The sequence below is a fragment of the Thalassophryne amazonica genome, chromosome 6 (assembly GCF_902500255.1).
Source record: "Thalassophryne amazonica chromosome 6, fThaAma1.1, whole genome shotgun sequence".
NCBI classification, from domain to species: domain Eukaryota; kingdom Metazoa; phylum Chordata; class Actinopteri; order Batrachoidiformes; family Batrachoididae; genus Thalassophryne; species Thalassophryne amazonica.
In genome coordinates, this window is record NC_047108.1 from 19,251,611 (window position 1) to 19,273,466 (window position 21,856).

The 21,856-nt window shown below is 41.5% G+C and overlaps 1 protein-coding gene across 2 annotated transcripts in view; it reads left to right on the forward strand.

Annotated features, from left to right (window-relative positions):
- Positions 1-13,204, forward strand: part of LOC117511929 (UDP-galactose translocator-like) — a 33,188-nt gene extending 19,984 nt beyond the window's left edge. The window contains exons 2-6 of one of the 2 annotated variants that reach the window (XM_034171868.1): positions 4,091-4,273; positions 5,776-5,927; positions 6,065-6,187; positions 6,277-6,845; positions 12,531-13,204. In XM_034171868.1, the coding sequence (XP_034027759.1) occupies positions 4,091-4,273; positions 5,776-5,927; positions 6,065-6,187; positions 6,277-6,845; positions 12,531-12,582 (1,079 nt within the window). In that variant the 3' untranslated portion in view covers positions 12,583-13,204. The remainder of the gene's footprint in view (positions 1-4,090; positions 4,274-5,775; positions 5,928-6,064; positions 6,188-6,276; positions 6,846-12,530) is intronic. The other variant, XM_034171869.1, reaches the window with a different exon arrangement.
- Positions 13,205-21,856: the final 8,652 nt, after the last annotated feature.

Genomic DNA, 21,856 nt, shown 5'->3' on the forward strand with positions numbered 1-21,856 from the left:
CTTGCTTAGTCAGTCCAGTTCTAATATTGTGCTGCAAATGCTAGATCAAGCCACTCTTTAAAAAAATGTTTTTGTTTTACTTATAAAAACAGGTCACTGATGGCCAATATGAAGTTGACACCATGAGCTGTGCTGGGGAAGCATAAGATTTCCAGGGGAAAGGGTCTGGTACTACAGTCGGGACATTAGGGACATAATTCCGGAACCACTTCCTGTCACCTCCTCTGCCGGCCATTTCTGTGTTTTACCTGATATATGGGCAAAGCACAAAAAGCGTACATAAATGAATTGGCCTACTATTCCATTAAATCTATAGCTCTATAGTTCTAAATAAAAAATGGGTTAAGATTCATTACTGTTCTATTTTACACTGAATGTTTGTGTTTGTATGACTGTGATACACTGCAATTTCCTTGTTTACTTACTGTTTTTACTTAATTGTATGTTGTATAACTGACTCATAATTGAATATACAATTAAATGAATTGAATGAATGAAATTAATTGAATGGAAATGCTTTTGTTTATAAAAATATATTCTATAAATAGTGACATTGTATGTTAAATATGAATCATTGCTGATCTATGAATGTGTTGCAGTCTCATTTCCGAAACAGTTTCATTTCCGAAACACTGTTGTCATTACCGCAATATGTGTTTATTTGCAAATTATTTAATAATTATAAAATTGTTTTTAGTTTGTAATTCTGTTGATACAATTTATAGGATTACTTTTTTAATCCCTTTAACAAAAACCATTATATTTGTCAGTTGTCAAAGAAATATCCTAAAAAAAGATGATATAAATCATTGGGTATATTGCGGTGAGACAACTTATGATTTTTTTTATTTTTTATTTTTTATTTAGAAATATAACAAAGTAATCTTTCCTGGGACATATATACATCTTAACATAAGTGTTAATAACCTACTTTAAAAATAAAGTATGTAACAATATATTTGATGTGATTTCATGTTGCGGTAATGATATTTTCTCTGCACTAAATATCTAAAATACCTGTAATTTTATACAAAATTCCCAAAACAATGTCTAATAATAATGTTTTTAGTAAGTTCAGACATTAATCTTAGATGCTTAATTGGAAATTTGTCTTCAAATGCCTTTTGAAAATTTTGAAGTTGGAATCATTTTAAATCTGGATTTCGTGAGAATCTGCCTGTTGCTCTGGGGGTTGGTAAGGTTAGACCTTACCTGTGTGAAGCACTTTGAGGCAACTCTATTGTGATTTGGCGCTATATAAATGAAAATAAATTGAAATTGAAATTGAAAAGTCCTTAGAACATGAAGAGGACGGTCTTGAACCAAGTTCTGACCCAGACAGGAAGCCATGGAATGGACAGCAGTCTGGCTGCAGAATTTTGGACAGGCTGAGCGTCTGTTAGGTTTGTCCTGTAGATAACAGTGTATGGGAAGTTGCAGTAACTGAGGTGTCTGGATATAAATGTTTCATTTTTGCAATATGAGGGATTCCAGGAGATGAAGATCTGAGTGTCATCTGCATAAAAAAGTAATGAGGACATTTTTTACTTCCTGGTATTTTGTGGATGGGAAAAAGGGAAGTTTGGGTCCCCTGCTGGAGCTGTTGCCCCCGCGATCCGATCTTGGATAAGCGGTTGAAGATGAGTGAAAACAAAATGGACTTGGGGATGGACACTTGGGATTCTGCAGGAATAAATAATACAATTATAAATGTCTATAATGTAATGAATAAAATGTATGGATTGACGGATCAAATTGGATTGAAGAGTTGGATTGAGAGGTTGTGGCGTTGATGTCAACGCCAGTCTGTAAATGATTAAGCCAGATGTCAGAGGCGGCACAGAGCTCAAGGAACAAAAGAACAATAAAGTGTCAGCAGAGGCAACTCCATGCTGGACTCTAAAACCAGACTGAAGTTTGTCAGCGGGTCTCAGGGCGTCTCAAGAGTTTGTGGTTCTGGTGAAGTGAATCATTTTTGCCAGATTACCAGTTTCTTGGTATCGTTGTGGCCAAGAGCTTTAAATCTGTCCCACTTTCCTGCCTGCCCTCCTGAAGAGAGTCCTAACTAAACTGGAACCGCTCAATGGTTTAGGCGACTGCAAGTGTCGGGGGGGGTTCTGTGTCCATATTGGACTGGCCGTGAAACCAAAGTGACAGACTCACTTTGACCAAGTTTATCAGTGGATGTCCTGACCTGCTGGGTCAGATTAGAAGAGTCACTGACCAAAGGTTTACAACCCACCGAAGACCAGCGTTATGTCTGACAGAGGGATCTGAGACAGAATGCCATGAAAAGACGCTGGTGTTTGTTTTCAGTCTTTCAAATCAAATCAGACTTTATTTGTATAGCACTTTACAACAGTAACCACTCAACCAAAGTGCTTTACATGAATACAGTGCCATGTCAAAAGTAAATAGACACCCCTCATAATGGAGCGCTATCCTGCATAAATAAGGTGTTTTTCTTTACCATCTGACGACTTGAAAATATTGGTAGAACTCCTTGGCAAAGGATGGAAATGTATTTTTCTGTGGCTTTGCAATGGGGATTTTTTTTTCAATGGTCAACTTCACAGACCGATGACACCTCTCAGAAGGTCCTGGTTGACCTGGGCGGGATGATGTTGTCTCTTTGCCTTCGCTTGTGAACTGTACAATCACCCAGTTGCCTGTGGCAAGAGGTATCTTAAGGTTTTGTGAAATGTGACGCTGGCTAAGTCCACCCTGTGATTGACCCACAATCCGCCCTTTTAGAAAATCGGTTAATTCTTATGCTCCCTGCTTCCGCGGCATCGCTATCTGCTTAAATGGAATTATTCACTGTATTCTGAATGAAAAATGACGACATAACAAAATAAATTATGAATTTGATGAAATTACACAGGAAAACTGCATTATGAGAGGTGTCTATTTACTTTTGACGTCTCTGTACATAAAATCAACAACAATACAAACAAAACAACCATCATAAGACTCTACGTACTAAAAGCAATTCTGAACAAATAAGTTTTTAGCTTAACTTTGAACAGACAAAGTTCTGATCGAGCGCAACTCAAGAGGCAAAGAATTCCATAGTCTAGTCCCAGCCACAACAAAAGAGCAGTCACCCCACTGCCTGCTTTTGGTCCGAGGGACCTCCAGCTGATACTGACCAGCGGACAGCAAAGTTCTGGTGGTTGTGTATGCAGTTAACAGTTCACAGAGCTAAGAAGGTGCAAGTCCATGAATAGCTTAAAATCAAATATAAAGAGTTTAAAATCAATCCTAAAATGGACTGGAAGCCAGTGGAGAGTGGACAACACCGGAATGATATGATTATGTTTGCAAGTGTTTGTCAGAAGGCGGGCTGCAGCGTTTTGAACCCTCTGCAGATGTTGAAGAATGCTCTGGTTGACACCCACATACAGTGCTTTACAGTAGTCAATCTGGGAGCTAATAAAGGCATGCAAAGCCTTTTCCAGGTCTGTCTACGAAAGAAAAGGTTTAACTTTAGACAGAAGACAAATCTGAAAAAGCTGTCTTTCACTACACAGTCAAGTTGCTTGTCAAATTTGAAAAACTCATCAAATTTGACACCCAGGTTCCTTACAGTAGACTGACTGTAATGAGCAAGATCACCTAAATCCGGTAACACATCACCTGGTTTGCAGCCAAACAAAATGCATTCAGTCTTGCTCTGATTGAGATGTAAAAATTCTGTGACAGCCAGTGTTTGTCTGACAGTGCATTTTGTATTGACAGCAGTGTACAGGACCCATTTTGTGTGACTGGTAAATAAATTTGCAGATTGTCGGCATAGAAATGAAAGGACAGATTGTTTGGATATTACAGAACTCAATGGCAACATGTATAAGGAGAACAGTAACGGACCAAGAATGGAACCCTGAGGCACACCTGTTGTTAGAGTAACAGTAGAGGATGAAAGATCATTTATCATGACCCTAAAGCTCCTGTCGGTCAAATAGGACTGACACTATTGAAGCACAGTGCACAGTCGTTGACATAAGCACTGCCGCTGGGTCAGTGTTTCGCTAACTGCACTTCACACCTAGAGATGGTTTTTAGGTTTGTGTCCTTTCGGTCTGTGCAGTCAACAGGAAGCTGAAGTACATCAGCTTGGCGGTGTTGGTGGTCCAGAATGCATCGCTCATCCTCAGCATCCGATATGTCCGCACGCTGCCGGGCGACCGCTTTTTCGCAACATCGGCTGTTATCATGGCTGAGATTCTCAAACTGATGACGTGTCTGCTCATCATCCTGCTTCAGAAAAGATGTAAGACAGTCAAAGGACGCAAATTAGTAAAAAAAAAAAAAAACCCTGTTAACACCTGTGTCCTTGTCTCTCTCTCTGTCTCTTTGCCTCTCTCTCTCTCTCTCTCTGTGTATGTCTCTTTGTCTCTGTTTCTTTGTCTCTATCCCTGTGTCTGTCTCTCTTTCTCTCTCTGTGTCTGTCTCTTTGTCATTGTCTCTGTCTCTTTGCCTCTCTCTCTGTGTCTCTTTGTCTTTGTCTCTCTCTCTGTGTCTGTCTCTCCATCTCTGTCTCTTTGTCTCTCTCTCTGTCTCTTGGTCTTTGTCTCTCTCTCTGTGTCTGTCTCTCTCTGTCTCTTTTTGTCTCTCCATCTCTTTCTCTGTCTCTCTCTCTGTGTCTGTCTCTCTCTCTCTGTCTCTCTGTGTCTGTCTCCTTGTCTTTGTCTCTGTCTCTTTGTCTTTCTCTGTCTGTCTCCTTGTCTTTGTCTCTTTGTCTCTCTCTGTGTCTGTCTCTTTGTCTTTGTCTCTCTGTCTCTGTCACCCTCTGTCTCTTTGTCACCCTCTCTCTGTGTCTGTCTCTTTGTCATTGTCTCTGTCTCTTTGTGTCTCTCTGTGTCTCTTTGTCTCTCTCTCTGTGTCTTTGTCTGTCTCTCCATCTCTCCCTCTCTGTCTCTCTTTGCCTCTCTGTCTCTTTTTGTCTCTCTCTCCGTCTCCTTGTCTCTCTCTGTCTCTTTTTGTCTCTCTGTCTCTTTGTCACCCTCTCTCTGTGTCTGTCTCTTTGTCATTGTCTCTGTCTCTGCCTCTCTCTGTCTGACTTTGTCTCTCTCTTTCTCTTTGCCTCTCTGTCTCTTTTTGTCTCTCTGTCTTTTTGTCATTGTCTCTTTTTGTCTCTCTCTGTCTTTTTGTCATTGTCTCTTTGTCTCTCTCTCTGTCTTTGTCTGTCTCTCCATCTCTCCCTTTGTGTCTCTTTGTCATCGTCTCTCTGTGTCTCTGTCTCTTTGTCTCTCTCTCTGTGTCTGTCTCTCCGTCTCTCTCTTTCTGTGTCTCTGTCTCTCTGTCCGTCCCTTTGTCTCTCTCTCTCTTTGCCTCTCTGTCTCTTTTTGTCTCTCTCTCCATCTCTTTGTCTCTCCCTCTCTGTCTCTTTTTGTCTCTCTCTCCATCTCTTTGTCTCTCTCTCTCTGTCTCTTTGTCATTGTCTCTCTGTCTTTCTCCTTGTCTTTGTCTCTCTGTCTCTTTGTCACCCTCTCTCTGTGTCTGTCTTTGTCATTGTCTCTGCCTCTCTCTGTCTGACTTTGTCTCTTTTTCTTTGCCTGTCTGTCTCTTTTTGTCTCTCTCTGTCTTTTTGTCATTGTCTTTGTCTCTCTTTCTCTCTGTCTCTTTGTCTCTGTGTCTGTCTCTTTGTCTCTTTCTCTCCAACTCTTTGTCTCTCTCTCTCTCTCTCGCTCTGTTTCTCTCTCTGTGTCTCTTTGTCTCTCTTTGTCTTTATCTATCTCTGTCTCTTTTTCTCTCTGTCTCACTCTGTCTTAGTGAAGGTGAAGGACACCTTCTTGTTCTTGCTGGACTCCGTCGTGTTTCAGTACAAAGACACGATGAAGCTCGCCGTTCCTTCGCTCATCTACACGCTGCAGAATAACCTTCAGTACGTCGCCATCTCCAACCTTCCTGCTGCGTCCTTCCAGGTTAGACGGACACACTGGAAGGGCTAAAGTTTCGTCCCAATGGTTGACTGCTGTTGGTGAAACCTCCTGTCTGTCGTCTCTGTTTCTCCTCTTCCTCACCTGTCACTCCTCTTGTTTCCCGTCTCCTCTCTGGTCAGGTGACGTACCAACTGAAGATCCTGACCACGGCTCTTTTCAGTGTATTGATGTTGAGGAAGTCTCTTTCAAGGGTTCAGTGGGTCTCTCTGCTGTTGCTGTTCGCCGGCGTCGCCATCGTGCAGGTCAGCCTCACTTAGGCCACTCCCCCTGGGCTTTACGCTGCTGGGGTTGATGTTGATGGACACCTCTGACCTTTGATTTCTGTTTTTAGGTGCAGCAGGAAGGAAACAAGGAAGCATCGGTTTCAGACACTGCCAACCAAAGCTACGTTGTAGGCCTTGTTGCTGTGGTGATCAGCTGTCTTTCGTCCGGGTTTGCTGGTGTTTATTTTGAGAAGATCCTGAAGGGAAGCTCTGCCTCTGTGTGGCTGAGGAACGTCCAGCTGGGCATCTTCGGCTCAATCCTGGGCACGCTGGGATTGTTGTGGAATGATGGAGCCACCGTGGCTGAGCGCGGCTTCCTGTTTGGCTACACCAGCATGGTGTGGTGCGTCATCTTCAACCAAGCCTTTGGCGGGCTGCTGGTGGCCGTGGTGGTGAAGTACGCCGACAACATCCTGAAGGGCTTCGCCACCTCCATCTCCATCATCGTGTCCACGGTGGCGTCTGTCTACCTCTTTGGCTTCTACGTAGACCTGCATTTCACACTGGGGGCGGGGATGGTGATCGGCGCCGTCTACATGTACAGTTTACCCAGACCTGGGGGCGGCAGCTCCTCCTCTTCCTCCTCATCTTCAGTATTGCCGGCGAAGGATGTGGAGACGGAGGCCTTCCTGCCCAAGTCAGTGTTAGTGAAATGAGTCTGTCTCTCTCTGTCTGTGCTGGCGTCTTCTGGTGCTTGCTGGGGTCAGACGTTAAATCGGGCTTCTTTCTGAAGTGATTAGAAAGCAATCAAAGGAAGCCGGTTCTTCTTTCTCATCTGTTTCAGTCTCCAGAGCTAACCTCCTGACCTCCTGGACAACCTGAAGGTGTTAACCTGCATATGATCAATAATTTATCTTGTATCTTGTGGGAGGAGGAGAGAGATGGCGGCTGCAGCTCTTCATCACTCAGATCTCTGACTCGCCTTTGTTCAGGGACGTCTCAGTGACGCCCCTCAGGCCCCCCATGATGACGCTCTGACAAAAATTTTATATTTTTACGTATTTTATTAAATATTTTATTTTTGCTTGTGCAACACAAAAAAGAAAACAAATATCAGTTAAATCACAGCTTTTGTTGTGGTTACCATAGTGACCGTCCACCTTTCTAAGTAGTCACAGAGCATTGACCTGAAAAGTGGCAAAATAATGGAACAAGCTGAAATTTTCAGGTTGGTTCCAGAAAAATGTACAGAGTCACAGTCGAAAAGTTCCTGAAAATCCCGTTTTGGCTTTTTCGACATCCAACATGACATCTAAACTAGCTGACGTTTGAGTGTTTTTATTCTTTAAACATCTCTGTGCCTCTGGAAAGGTTATGAACCCGATTTAAGTGTCTAAATCTACATTTTAGGGGGTGAGAACCTGATTATCTGGGGAGTTGAGTCAGGTGACGCACGTGGATGCAAACACGATGTCTAGTGGTAAGTTGGTTGGTTGGTTTGTCGTCCTGTGTGCAGTAAACACAACGGCCATTTTTGCAACAATATGGCTCTAGTACGAGATGTCAGTGACGGAGACGACTGCGAGTGCCACGGAAACAGCAGCAGAAGATGAAGCGTGCGACTTGGGGTGCAGTCTCACCAGGATGAAGAGTGAAGGAGTTTAGAGGCGAGTGTAGAACTCACCACTGTCTGCCACTAACATGCCACTTGTTTCTCAGCCCTCATCAGGGTGTGGCATGTGATTTTGGTTATGTTCAAAACACTCACCACGCAATCACACACACAGGCTGGAAAACACTGGGATGTTTAGAATCTCAGGCCTGTTTCCCACTGCAGGGTCTGCACCCCTGTGAGGCCCGTGTCCCACTGTAGGGTCTGCACCCCTCTGAGGTCTGTCTCTGGAACAAACAATTCTGAAAAGGGATGTCTCACCCATGGAGTGCTTTGCTGTTGCATCTAGGGCTGAAACGATTAGTCGAGTAACTCAGTTAAATTATAAAAAAATGTTGAGGCAAATTCTGTGCCTCAAAGCTCTGTTTAATGTTGTAGCACATATGCCAGGCCTGTGTGTGGCGCTGTATAATGTCCCCAGAAAAAAACAGAAGACTAGAGCAATTTAGCACCAAAAGCTCCAGCTTTCCAATGCGACACACAGAGTAAAATAAAGCCTTTTAAGAGAATGATCCACGCTGATCATCTGAAATAGACTTACTGCACATTTAAAGTGAAGCAGGGTGTTGGGGAACAACAAAACAAATCAGAAAGCCACATCCCATCACCATTTCAGCAAAATGGCAAGGCTTTGGTGCAGTGACATTGTGCCATTGCTTAGGCAGACCCCTGGACTATTGATGTTTAAAAACGCAGAAGTAGATTTTATCCGATTACTTGATTAATTGCCAGAATAATCATTAGAATAATTGATTACTAAAATAATCAATAGCTGCAGCACTTGTTGTCATTACTTTTCCCCGCCCCTACCTCCTGCCACCTGGTTGGCAAACTTTTTTTAAAAATTTTTAAGCATGTTTTTTGATTATGGGACAGAACCGAAGTAGCAAGCGGAAACCCACTCACTTGGCAAGTGTTGTTTTGGGGGTGAAAATTTTGCCCGATGAGTCATGGGGGATTATTTGGGTGTGTCCTTTGTTTTGGGGGGTAGAGGCTGCAAGCGCCTTTCCAGACGCAAGCAAGTCAAATCAAATCAATTTTATTTATATAGCGCCAAATCACAACAAACAGTTGCCCCAAGGCGCTTTATATTGTAAGGCAAAAGCCATACAATAATTACGGAAAAACCCCAACGGTCAAAACGACCCCCTGTGAGCAAGCACTTGGCGACAGTGGGAAGGAAAAACTCCCTTTTAACAGGAAGAAACCTCCAGCAGAACCAGGCTCAGGGAGGGGCAGTCTTCTGCTGGGACTGGTTGGGGCTGAGGGGAGAGAATCAGGAAAAAGACATGCTGTGGAAGAGAGCAGAGATCAATCACTAATGATTAAATGCAGAGTGGTGCATACAGAGCAAAAAGAGAAAGAAACACTCAGTGCATCATGGGAACCCCCCAGCAGTCTAAGCCTATAGCAGCATAAGTAAGGGATGGTTCAGGGTCACCTGATCCACCCCTAACTATAAGCTTTAGCAAAAAGGAAAGTTTTAAGCCTAATCTTAAAAGTAGAGAGGGTGTCTGTCTTCCCTGATCCGAATTGGGAGCTGGTTCCAGAGGAGAGGAGCCTGAAAGCTGAAGGCTCTGCCTCCCATTCTACTCTTACAAACCCTAGGAACTACAAGTAAGCCTGCAGTCTGAGAGCGAAGCGCTCTATTGGGGTGATATGGTACTATGAGGTCCCTAAGATAAGATGGGACCTGATTATTCAAAACCTTATTTATTTTAAATTTAAATAAATAATTTAAATTTTAAATTCTATTCTAGAATTAACAGGAAGCCAATGAAGAGAGGTCAATATGGGTGAAATATGCTCTCTCCTTCTAGTCCCTGTCAGTACTCTAGCTGCAGCATTTTGAATTAACTGAAGGCTTTTCAGGGAACTTTTAGGACAACCTGATAATAATAAATTACAATAGTCCAGCCTAGAGGAAATAAATGCATGAATTAGTTTTTCAGCATCACTCTGAGACAAGATCTTTCTAATTTTAGAGATATTGCGCAAATGCAAAAAAGCAGTCCTACATATTTGTTTAATATGCGCATTGAATGACATATCCTGATCAAAAATGACTCCAAGATTTCTCACAGTATTACTAGAGGTCAGGGTAATGCCATCCAGAGTAAGGATCTGGTTAGACACCGTGTTTCTAAGATTTGTGGGGCCAAGTACAATAACTTCAGTGGGATAAGTTAAAAGCATAAGTACGTCTTGTACACCATGTTTGATTTTGAAAAAGCCAGAAGGGGGTTTTTCGGGGACTTTTATTTTGTGATTCTACACATTCTTCTGGACCTAAACTGAAAGGTTCAACTTGTTCTGCAGAAAACTTCATGGACTCGGACTCCAGGTTTGTCAGTTTCTTTCAGAGCTGCAGGTTTTAATTGTGACGTTTTTCACAATCAGAATTTGCGTCAGTTACAATCATCGACCTGCTCCGAGTTCAGTAGCGCTGAGTTTAGCTAAAGCACGCCAGCGACACCCGCGGAAGATAAAAGTGGCTCTGCTCTGGGGTTTGACCTGAAGGAGGTGTCGTGGCACAACGACTTGGATGTTGACTGGGCTGTTTTAAGCACAGGTTTGCAGATCCTTTGTAAAATTGCCTAATCGTTTTAATGCAGAGCTTTAAATAGATATAGGGACATATGTGATATAGGGACATATGTAGAATTCCTGAAGTACTGAAAACTCTCCGACGTCTTTCTGATGTTTAGTTTATGTTCACAGCGCCAGGAAAAAATAAGTCATCCGTACATGTTTTCTTGCTTTATGACATTCTTTGTGTCAAAAAAAAGTTGATAAACAGGCTTTAAAATTCAAGCATCATATGTTAATTAAACCGATTTGATGTCACAAAGGATGAAGTCAATCAGATTTCAAAATAAAAGTCATTGAATATATAATACTGCAATTAAAGTCAACCTGTTTCCATTAGAGTGCCTTAATTCAGAGAGTGGCGCCAATTCAGAACATGGCGCCATTTTGGTTCCAGCTGCGCTGAACTACTGAATGGACCTTTTATGTTTTCAACATCTTTTAAATCATTTAACTACATACAGCAACACATCCAGTTACAGGTGCTATCAAAATAAATATAAAAATAGTTAAGCTATCAAACTTATAATTTATAATGATTTTATTTAATTAATTTAAAGCCTGATTCATGCAGCTGCTGCTCTTTAACTCCGTGTCATGCAATGACGTGCGTGACAGTTTTAAAGTTCTCCGTCTCTGGATTATGCTTTATTATGGACTAATTTGACCCTCAAGCTTTTCTTTCTATAATCTAATCATCACCTCCAAATCAAAGGGAAGCTGTAGATTTTCCTCTTTTACCGACTTCGTGCTGTAAATATGCAGACTTTTCTGATCCTATTATAATGATGTAAGACGAAGGATTAAAATCAGAAAAGTGTCAAATCACAGCCTTTTGTGTTTGATTCAACAGGTGCACATCAGGCTGCGGGTCCAAGTCTGAACACGGTGTGAAAAAAACTAAACGGTCGGAGAAATGACTCCGGTCCCACTTTCCACAAATCGGCAAGTGTCAGAGCTGAACTTTAATTTGTACCTCTGTTACTGTGCACGTCCAGACTGCTCTGGGTTTTTAATGGAAATACATTGCAATCGGACGGACATTTTATCCGATGTAAGCGAAAAATCCGTTATACAAATTCTGTTATATATGGTGTTTATTACATGAAAACAATACAAAGCTTTGGGACTGAATATCTGGTTTATACGATGACGGTTTAGGTGAGTTTTACTGTACATGGGACAGAACAGTAAATTTACCTCTCAACGCCTTGACAGTGAAGTCTCTTCCATCCCACACGGCTGACTTTATTTTCCGAAATTTTTCTTCTGTTCGGATCTGAAGGGAATCTGTACATCTTGAAGCCTTTGTTGTGTCTATTTGTGGATCCAAACGCACAACAACCCGTCATTTTCAGAAAATAAATAAATAAAATAGCTGGATTTACATGCAGACACATTAACAGCGAATGCTGTTTTTGATCCAAGATGGCACCACAAGTCATGTGACTTTTTTTTTTCCTTTTTTTTTTTTTTTGATTCGTCATGTTGCCATTCTCTCAATTAAGGCACACTAGTTTCTATTCCACATCAGGGATGAAGTATAAACTGTCAGGTCCTTCTGATTGTGACTGTCAGAATAAAAGTCCTTCAATAAAATGCACAATTTAATGTACAGTAATGTTTTTGACACATCTGATCTAAAAAAAAAAAAGATAAAGAATTTAATCTGGGAAAAAAAAGGTGATAACTGATTAGTTTGTTCAGGAAAATATGAAGAAAAAATCTTGTCTGCAACACTTCAAAATAATTCTGTTGGCATAGTTCACTTAGTTAAAGCTTATATAAGCACTATTTAAGTGCTATATTGAAAATCTCTTGAAACAGTTAAAATGTATAAAAGGTCAGGGGGTGACTTTTTATAGTGACTAGAATTTTGTGTGTAGAAAAAATTTAGTTGTGTATAACAATGTTTAAACTGAAGTTAAATATTTTGAGTCTTTGTATTCATCAGTCGGAATTTTGGGAATTCTTTGGGACTTTGGTGAAATGGTTGCACTGATGAAGGTGGAAGCAGGGAATGTTTTTTGGGTGGTTTCCTGACTGGATGTGTAGCTCCTCCCCTAACAGCTCTGGCTTTGGTCTCCTCTCTAACCTCTCTCTCCTTCTCCTCCACATCAGACATGGAGGAGAGGCTGCGCCTCCTTCTGCTGCTGTCAACATCTCAGACTAACTCAAAGCACAAGAGGAGGAGCAGCTCCATCTGCCACCACATGGGAGAAACCCCTGACCACGTTCCGTCCTCTCTGCCTTAAAACACTTTTTTCTTTTAGAGTAACTTGATGAAAATCAGGAGAAGCCTTACGCTGAATTAGACACGGTTTATGTCCCTACTGGAGGATGTGGAGGTTTGATCTGATGGTGTGCAGAAACCTTCTCCCTGTGCAACACAACACTGTCCTCCTCCTCCTCCTTCTCTAGCCTCAGCTGCAGCCTGGTGTGTGGATTTGTGGCATTAAATTCAGAGCTGGTTGTTAATTCACTCATTTTTTTTTTTTTTCTGCATCGTCTCAGCTGAATGTCTTGCTGACAGATGAGAAGGTCAAAAATGTGTTAAAAGGTTCCTGTTTTTCTGGCAGAGGTCGGGCATATTTTTGGAGAGACGTGGCTGCACAGTGAAAAGGTTTCTGGTGGAATGTGGCTGTTGGCGTGACGATGGCGGTAACTGGTGCCTTTTGCTCTCATCTGTACAGAAGCCATACGATCCCGTGGGCGGTGTTCATGGAGTCTGACCACGGACTCAAACACGGATCTTTGTACAGTCTGTAAACTCTGTGAATGTACATTTTAAAAAAGACTTTATTTTTAAGTGCTCAGAGATGGCTCCCATCACATCACGCCACTGCTCACGATGACGTCCAAAATAATGAATCCTTTAAAACAAGGCTTCTTGTCAGAAACTTCAGGATTGAGGCGAAACATTTTTTTTCTTCAGGAATAACTTATTTGTAAGAAGTTGTAACGTTTCCAGCTTTAAAAAAATGAAGTTTGAAAATTAACTCTAAGTTTGCGATGTTTAATTGGAATAAAGTAACATTTTGAGGGAAAGATGAGAGATTTAAAGGAAAAATGTCATATTTTAAGGGATGGAGGGAGGTTTAATAATCCTATAGATTTGTGTGATATTATTCTGTGCAGGTGGAAAGCTAAAGCCAGATAATTATTTGAAGGGAAAATTAAAAATTACACAAAAAAGGATGAATGATAACTTCACTCGGCGAAGATAAATTAAAGTTTGCAGTGTTTTGAGAGACGATAAAATGTACAGTTAAGCTAACGTCTTGTGTTTTGTAGCAAATCTGGGAAAATACAATATCCAACATGTTTACCTATCCCAGCAGGGACGTCCACGTCTCTGGGTCCTCAGCCTTTAAGATCCAGAGACAGTCATGGGGTCAAAGGTCAGAGGTGTTTGTTGAGGCTTGGATTCTGTCTTCAGGTGATGACTGGATGTCTTTGGGGCCTCATGTACAAAGCGTGGATACGCATAAAAACGTGGCGTACGTCCGTCTTCACGCTAACGTTCAGATGTATCAAAACTGAAATGACCGTGGAAAAATCCTGGCTGGCGTACGCACGTTTCTACAGTTATTGTTTCGCTGCCGACACGTGGAAGTGATGCTGGGAACTGTTAAGTGTGAAAACATGAAGTCCATTAGAGTGATGTGCACTTCAGAGACACACTGATGAACAATTAACACACCCACATGTTGGGTGTGTTGATGGATGGATGTAAAAGCACACGCAAAGTGATGCGGAAAATGCCACTAACAGCGGCCACGTTAGTGTTGTTAGAGGACCTGGTAAATGGTGCAATCTGACGTGAGCGTGTATTCAGGGGATGCAAGGATTTACTTATAAATGATGATAATTGGCTCATAAGCCAATATCGATTACCAAGGCCACTGTTAACTGGAGTTGCGCACAGAACTGCAGCAGAACACAATACAGCGAGGAGCCAGGGTGTCTGTGCCCACGCAGGTGTTGACCACGCTGGGCTTCCTGGCAACAGGGGCATTCCAGTGGAAGCTGGCTGATCGGTCAGGAATGTGCCAGTCAACCTTGAGCCGAGCCGCAATCATCCAAATGTCATCAGGTACATTCAAACATTACAGCGTGTTTTGCAGCGAGAGCCGTTTTTCCAAATGTAATCAGAGCCACAAAGTGCACACATTTTGCTATGAAGGTGCCATCACATGATGAATAGGTTTTTGTTAATAGGAAACATCAGTGTTCAAATGTTGTGTGATGTGCAAATGCATCTAACTAACATGGTGACTAGGTGGCCTGGTTCAATGCATGACTCATTCACCCTGACTAACAACGTGGTTGGAGCAACCCAGTCTTGCACTTTTTTTACTTGCTCCCGTCATGAGATGAGTGACATTTCGGTGATGCAGTTTTTATTTTACTATTTCTAACCACCCCCAGAACCCTAACCATAACTCATGCCCTGTCTGGCATGTGCGCAATGAGTAAATAGTTTATTTGCGTAATTGTTATGAATGAACCAGCGCTGGCACATTTGGGCATGTGCGTATTCAGATATGTATAGTGTTATTTATACATTTTTTGTTTGTTTCTTGATGGTGGAACTACAGCTTCTTGACAGGCCCCCAATTGTCTCCCTGTGTTCAGTATTTGTCAATCAGTGCGTCCGTATAATTGTGATGTTACACACTGTCAGCCACACTTCATTCTCTTTAACGTCAGTGTGTGCACTGCTTCCATTTTGTTTACTCTGGGTGACAGGCTACCAAATTAAAATATTCCCGTCTGTCTCCACTTCAATTACTTCATTTACTCCACTTCAACTCTAGTGCACTCGGTTAATTTCGTTTAATTACCGTGATCATTCCTGACAGAGAGGGGAATCCCCATGGCCTATTTAAATACATGTGCATATTTAAATAGGGGTGTGGAAAGGGAGGAGCTTGGTGCATCTGCATTAGGCATGTGAATCTCATCACTGGCAATGATTCAATACACACCTCAATACACTAGCAGCTATACGTATGACGATACGATGCAGTTCAATTTACCCCGTTCACGATTTGATGCAATTAGGTATGTATTTGATGACCATTCTGTTCCTGACAATGCGATACGATTAGGGATGTGTATTAATATTTTATTGATATCGATGCCATCATCGATTCTGCTTATCGATCCCATTCTTTATCGATTCCCTTAATACCTCTTGTGAATTTTCTGTGTACTAAAAGTAGGCTTTACAGGTTTTCTATGTCAACAGCATTTTATTGAGTCTTAAAGTAAATAAATATGAAATTGGTCACTGGATCTCTGGACATACATTAGTGTTCAGAATAATAGTAGTGCTATGTGACTAAAAAGATTAATCCAGGTTTTGAGTATACTACTTATTGTTACATGGGAAACAAGGTACCAGTAGATTCTCACAAATCCAACAAGACCAAGCATTCATGATATGCACACTCTTAAGGCTATGAAATTGGGCTATTAGTAAAAAAAAAAAAAAAAAAAAAAAAAAACAGTAGAAAAGGGGGTGTTCACAATAATAGTAGTGTGGCATTCAGTCAGTGAGTTTGTCAATTTTGTGGAACAAACAGGTGTGAATCAGGTGTCCCCTATTTAAGAATGAAGCCAGCACCTGTCGAACATGCTTTTCCTCTTTGAAAGCCTGAGGAAAATGGGACATTCAAGACATTGTTCAGAAGAACAGCGTAGTTTGATTAAAAAGTTGATTGGAGAGGGGAAAACGTATACGCAGGTGCAAAAAATTATAGGCTGTTCATCTACAATGATCTTCAATGCTTTAAAATGGACAAAAAAACCAGAGACGCGTGGAAGAAAACGGACAACAACCATCAAAATGGATAGAAGAATAACCAGAATGGCAAAGGCTCACCCATTGATCAGCTCCAGGATGATCAAGACAGTCTGGAGTTACTTGTAAGTGCTGTGACAGTTAGAAAACGGCTGTGTGAAGCCTGCAAAGTCCCTCTGTTAAATAAAAGACGTGCAGAAGAGGTTACAATTTGCCAAAGAACACATCAACTGGCCTAAAGAGAAATGGAGGAATATTTGTGGACTGATGAGAGTAAAACTGTTCTTTTTGGGTCCAAGGGCCAGTTTGTGAAGATGACCCCCAAACTCTGACTTCAAGCCACAGTTCACAGTGAAGACAGTGAAGCATGGTGGTGCAAGCATCATGATATGGGCATGTTTCTCCTACTATGGTGTTGGGCCTATATATCGCATACCAGGTATCATGGATCAGTTTGGATATGTCAGAATACTTGAAGAGGGTCATGTTGCCTTATGCTGAAGAGAACATGCCCTTGAAATGGGTGTTCAACAAGACAATGACCCCCAAGCACACTAGTAAATGAGCAAAATCTTGGTTCCAAACCAACAAAATTAATGTCTCGCAGATATGAAGAAATCATGAAAAACTGTGGTTATACAACTAAATACTAGTTTAGTGATTCACAGGATTGCTAAAAAAGCAGTTGAACATAATAGTTTTGAGTTTGTAGCGTCAACAGCAGATGCTACTATTATTGTGAACACCCCCTTTTCTACTATTTTTTTATAATAGCCAAATTTCATAGCCTTAAGAGTGTGCATATCATGAATGCGTGGTCTTGTTGGATTTGTGAGAATCTACTGAATCTACTGGTACCTTGTTTCCCATGTAACATAAGAAATATACTCAAAACCTGGATTAATCTTTTTAGTCACATAGCACTACTGTTATTCTGAACACTATTGTAAATAAAAATCTAAATCTGTACATGGTCACTAGATCCTTGATGTACATGATGGATTCTTAATCTCTGGACATAAATAGAAATAAACAAAATCTGTAGTTTTTTGTCAAAAGCATTCCTTTCAGATATTAATGGCGCAATGTAATGCCATAGACTCTGAGCTGAGCTCTGCAGCCTGCTGTTGCACGTCAGGAATGTAATTTATAAAAAACACAGGATGTCTCATTTTGGGGAAAAACTCCGGTTTTGGTCGGTTGTAGTTTATTCTATGTATTATAATGTTTGAATGTTTGGAATGAGGTGTCATTTGATTTAAACAGCAATTCACTCTGAAGTTATTAATTCTGACTGCGCACTTAGTCCCACAAAACAGGAATATTATTATTTCCTTTACCTCATGGACAACTTCTTTTAATACCGGCTGGTGCTCATGCCAGAGAAGCATCATGTAAAACTGGTGTGGAACGGAGGATATTCTCGTTTCTTGCCCACAAGAAGACAAGAGTCTCAGTTTGTGACTTTAATCCACACAAAGGTGACTCACGATTGACATCTTTAAATGGCTTTGAGAGGGTTAATGAAGAAATTGCGGACCTGCGCTTCTGAAAACCAGTGAAGTGGAGAACCAGCGAACAGCAGATCGAACCGCTGCTTCGTTGCTTCAAGCAGACGGCAGACCCGCAGCACTCTGCAATTGATGTAGAAAAATCATTTTCTCGATAAATGCCCTCAAACAACGGCCGCTCCGGTGTCCCGAACCGTCTGTGGTGCATTTAGTGTGCCTCGGAAAAAATTGACGCAAGCAGGCAGCAAGTGAGCAACACGATTTCACCCCATCAATTAACTCATGCACTCGTATCGCACGTTTGTATCTAGACACTGATTTATATCGATTAATCTCCACATGCCTAGTCTGCATGTGGGCTCAGTTCCTCATTCAGTGGGATGTACAAACGGAATGTGCTTGGATCCATGCGTACTCACACTTTGATACATCTCAGCTCAACTCAAAGTTTATTTATAAAGCACATTTAAAACAACTGAGGTTGACCAAACTGCTGTACTATTCCAATCACCAAAATCAATAAAAGATACAGTACTATGAATAGAACATGAAAGTAAATGTACATAAATTTAAAAATTTGCCAAGTGAGCCTCTTAGCCAGGGAGAATAGATGTGTCTATGAAGATGATTTAAAAAGCTCCTTTGATCCGGCAGAGCTGATGTGGCAGGACAAATTGTTCCAGAGCCTTGGGGCCGTAGCCATAAAGGCCCCGTCACCTTTAGGGTTTAATCTCATCTTAAACCAGTTACAAATTGATTGGCAGATCTCAGTGTTCAAGCAGGGGCATAGACTCAGAGATGCTAAGACAAGTACCGAGGGGCTAAAAACAAATGATACATTTTTAAAATTGATTCTAAAAGCAGCTGGAAGCCAGTACAGCGAGGCCAGGATGGGATATATGGTCCCGATTGCACCTGCCAGTAACAAGACAGGCAGCTGTGTTTTGCACCAGCTGCAGGCAGTGCAAGAGCGACTGATCAAGGCTGTAGTACAATGAGCTACAGTAATCCAGCTGTGTAGTAACAAAAACATGGATCACAGTCTCAGCCTTTGTATGACAAGTACCCTTTAACTTTCGCTTAAGTCCACAAATGGAAAAAAAAACTTTTTCACAACCGAGTTCACTTGACCATCAAGTTTCAACCTGTCGTCAGACATTACGCCAAGATTTTTCACAGAAGACCGAATGTTCGAAGTCAAAGGGCCCAGAATCCAGCAGAACAATCTGATGGACAACAACCAAACATAATGATTTCATTATTGTTTTCATTAAAATTAAAAAGAAATGAAGTTGAACATCCGAATATTTTTGTACATACACCAGTTTCTGGGTTTTGCGTACGGCATGTTCCAGGAAATCCACGCAAGTCTTTGTACATGAGGCCCAGGTCTCTGTGGAGAATCTTGGTGTCCAGTGACTTAGTGAAACTCGAATGAGGAGGATCACTGACACTTTGAGGGAACATCAGACACCACATTTAGTCCATGTGGGGAGTTTCTCTGGACATGATCCAGGACACAGGTGTCTCAGTGTGGAGGAGCCCAGAGACTGGAGAAGATCATGTTTTTCACCTGGCTGTGGCAGATAGTTTTCTTTGGAAGGGTGGTGTCAGACCTTTTGTCTGTCTGCATAGTTGCCATCCTGGACTTGAGGTGGTTCCATAAATGCAGCATCAGCACCTGCTTCCAGGTGTGGCTTTATGTCCCTCGAACAAAGGTTTGGGGTTACAGAAGAATCAGTCTTGTAACTCCTCATTAACTGGTTTATGGGTGAAGATGTGACTGAAGGAAATAATTGTGGTCCAACATCTTCAGGAGGAGATCACTGGACTTTAGCTGGTGTTTTTAAGACATTAAAGTGCAGAGTACTTATTTAAATAAGTCCAGAGATCGACCGGGAGCTGTCATACTCGAGGCTGTTGATCACAGATCTGGAGTTGAGGCTGGTGATGTCACTTTGTTCTCTTCATGTGCAGCGTCTTTACACTTTATTTGATTTATGAAATTGGGTTTCTGTCTGTTACAATTGAACCCAAATTAAAACTCTAGAAAGGCCAGCTATGAAAGAAACTATAATATCCTGCTGTTCTTGAAAGAGTCGTGATGCGTTCAGAGGTGTGATGGGAGCTCAGTAATCTGTGCTCGTTAGAGTGCATTTTATAAATCATTATAATTAAATATTTTTGTGATACCAGAATGGTCCTGCAGGGTGCATTTGGTGTTTAACGATGTGTTCACAGTCGTCAGCAACTTGTTTATTCTGAGCTGAACCAAAGAACTGTTAACTAGCCGGTGACGCATCACAACACCTTTAATTGTCTCACAGCCATAAAAACAATCATCTTTGCTTGTTTTATTGATGGCCAGGCTCTGATCAGTAAAATGCTCAAAAGAACAGAACATAACTGTCAAAACATGTTTAGTGATTTGACGTGTGGGCGGAGCCTCACTAAACCCGCACCAGTTTAAAAAGTTCAAAAGGATTTGAATCAGGTCTCATTTGTGTTCATCACTGAGCACATTGAACATAGACAGACTGACTGACTGACTGACTGAGTGATTAGGGGAGGTGATGGTCTAGTGGTTAAGCATTGGGCTTGAGACCAGAGGATCCTCTGTTCAAATCCCAGCCTGACTGGAAAATCACCAAGGGCCCTTGGGCAAGGTCTTTAATCCCCTAGTTGCTCTCGGTGTGTAGTGAGTACCTTGTATGGCAGCACCCTCACATCGGGCTGAATGTGAGGAATTATTGTAAAGCGCTTTGAGCGTCTGTTGCAGATGGAAAAGCGTTATATACATGCAGTCCATTTATTTATTTTATTGAGGGACTGACTGACTGAGGGAGTGGCTGACGGACGGACTGGTTGACTGAGGGAGTGGCTGACGGACTGATTCCATTGCACGTTGCTGTGGTGCTGAACCAGTTTTCAAAACTCTGTTTTACAGTGACTATGAGACAGTTCTGTCTCCAGAGACTGATCTTTGTTTGTTGGGTGCTTGGTGCTGGACATAATTCAGGTTTATATATAGATGGGCAAATCATAAGTCATCTGACAGCGTTCTCATGTTTAAGGTCGACATGGATCAGATTCAGATAGTTTTAAAGACCAATTATTCAAAACAACAGAGCCTGAGAGAAAGTTGCTGACTGCCCATAAAACTGGATATTTATATGGTTATTAAAAGTCGAAAGTGAAATCTGTTGGCAGAAACACTCTGTTCCAGTTTTTAATGTTGGAGATGAAAACAAACTTTCAGATCTCAAACTGTGAATAAAGTTAATTTAAAAACATGCTAATTAGTTTAAATGCATTTAGAAATTATCTTACATGCAAAAATATGAACACTTTTTTAGTGTTGGATAGTTTCTTCTTTGGATGTCTGTGATTTTATTTTTATGTAATTTTTTAATCTTATTTTGGGGATTTTGTGGCGTCATCACTAAGGTGACCATGCACCTAAGTGCGAGTCAGCCATTAAATAATTTACAGCAAGAAGAAAAAAGATTTAGATTAAAAATAAAATGATTTTTAGAAATCATTTTATGAATAACAGTGATCAGCCACATGGGGTGTGCAGCCAGTACATTCTGAGTGCCAGTCCCCAGCCTGATAAATGAGGAGGGTCGTTGTCAGGAAGAGCCACAATCAGATATGCATGCAGAAATCGAAATTCCGTACTGGATTGGTCGAGGCCTGGTTGGCAAATTGAAATTGTCCAATTTCTGCTGGATTTCTGCAGAAATGGACAATTTGAGAATTTCTGCTGATACAAGCATCAGATTTGGACAAATTGTCCAATTTCTGCTGGGTGAAGAGGAGGAGAACGTGTCCACAGAGGGAGAAGAGGAAAACTAGAAGGGTGGAAGTGGGAGTCTGGACTTTGAATGCTAGCTGATATGATGGGGATGTAGACATTGTGTGTGCAAGAGACAAAGTGGAAGGGAAGTAAGAGCAGGAGCATAGGAGGTGGGTTCAAGTTGTTGTATCATGATGAGGATAGGAAGAGAAATGGTGCTGGGGTCATTTTAAAGGAAGATTCTGTTCAGAGTGTGTTGGAGGTTAAGCGAGTGTCCAACAAGGTGATGAGTGTGAAGTTGGAAATTGAAGGGGTGGTGATGAATATC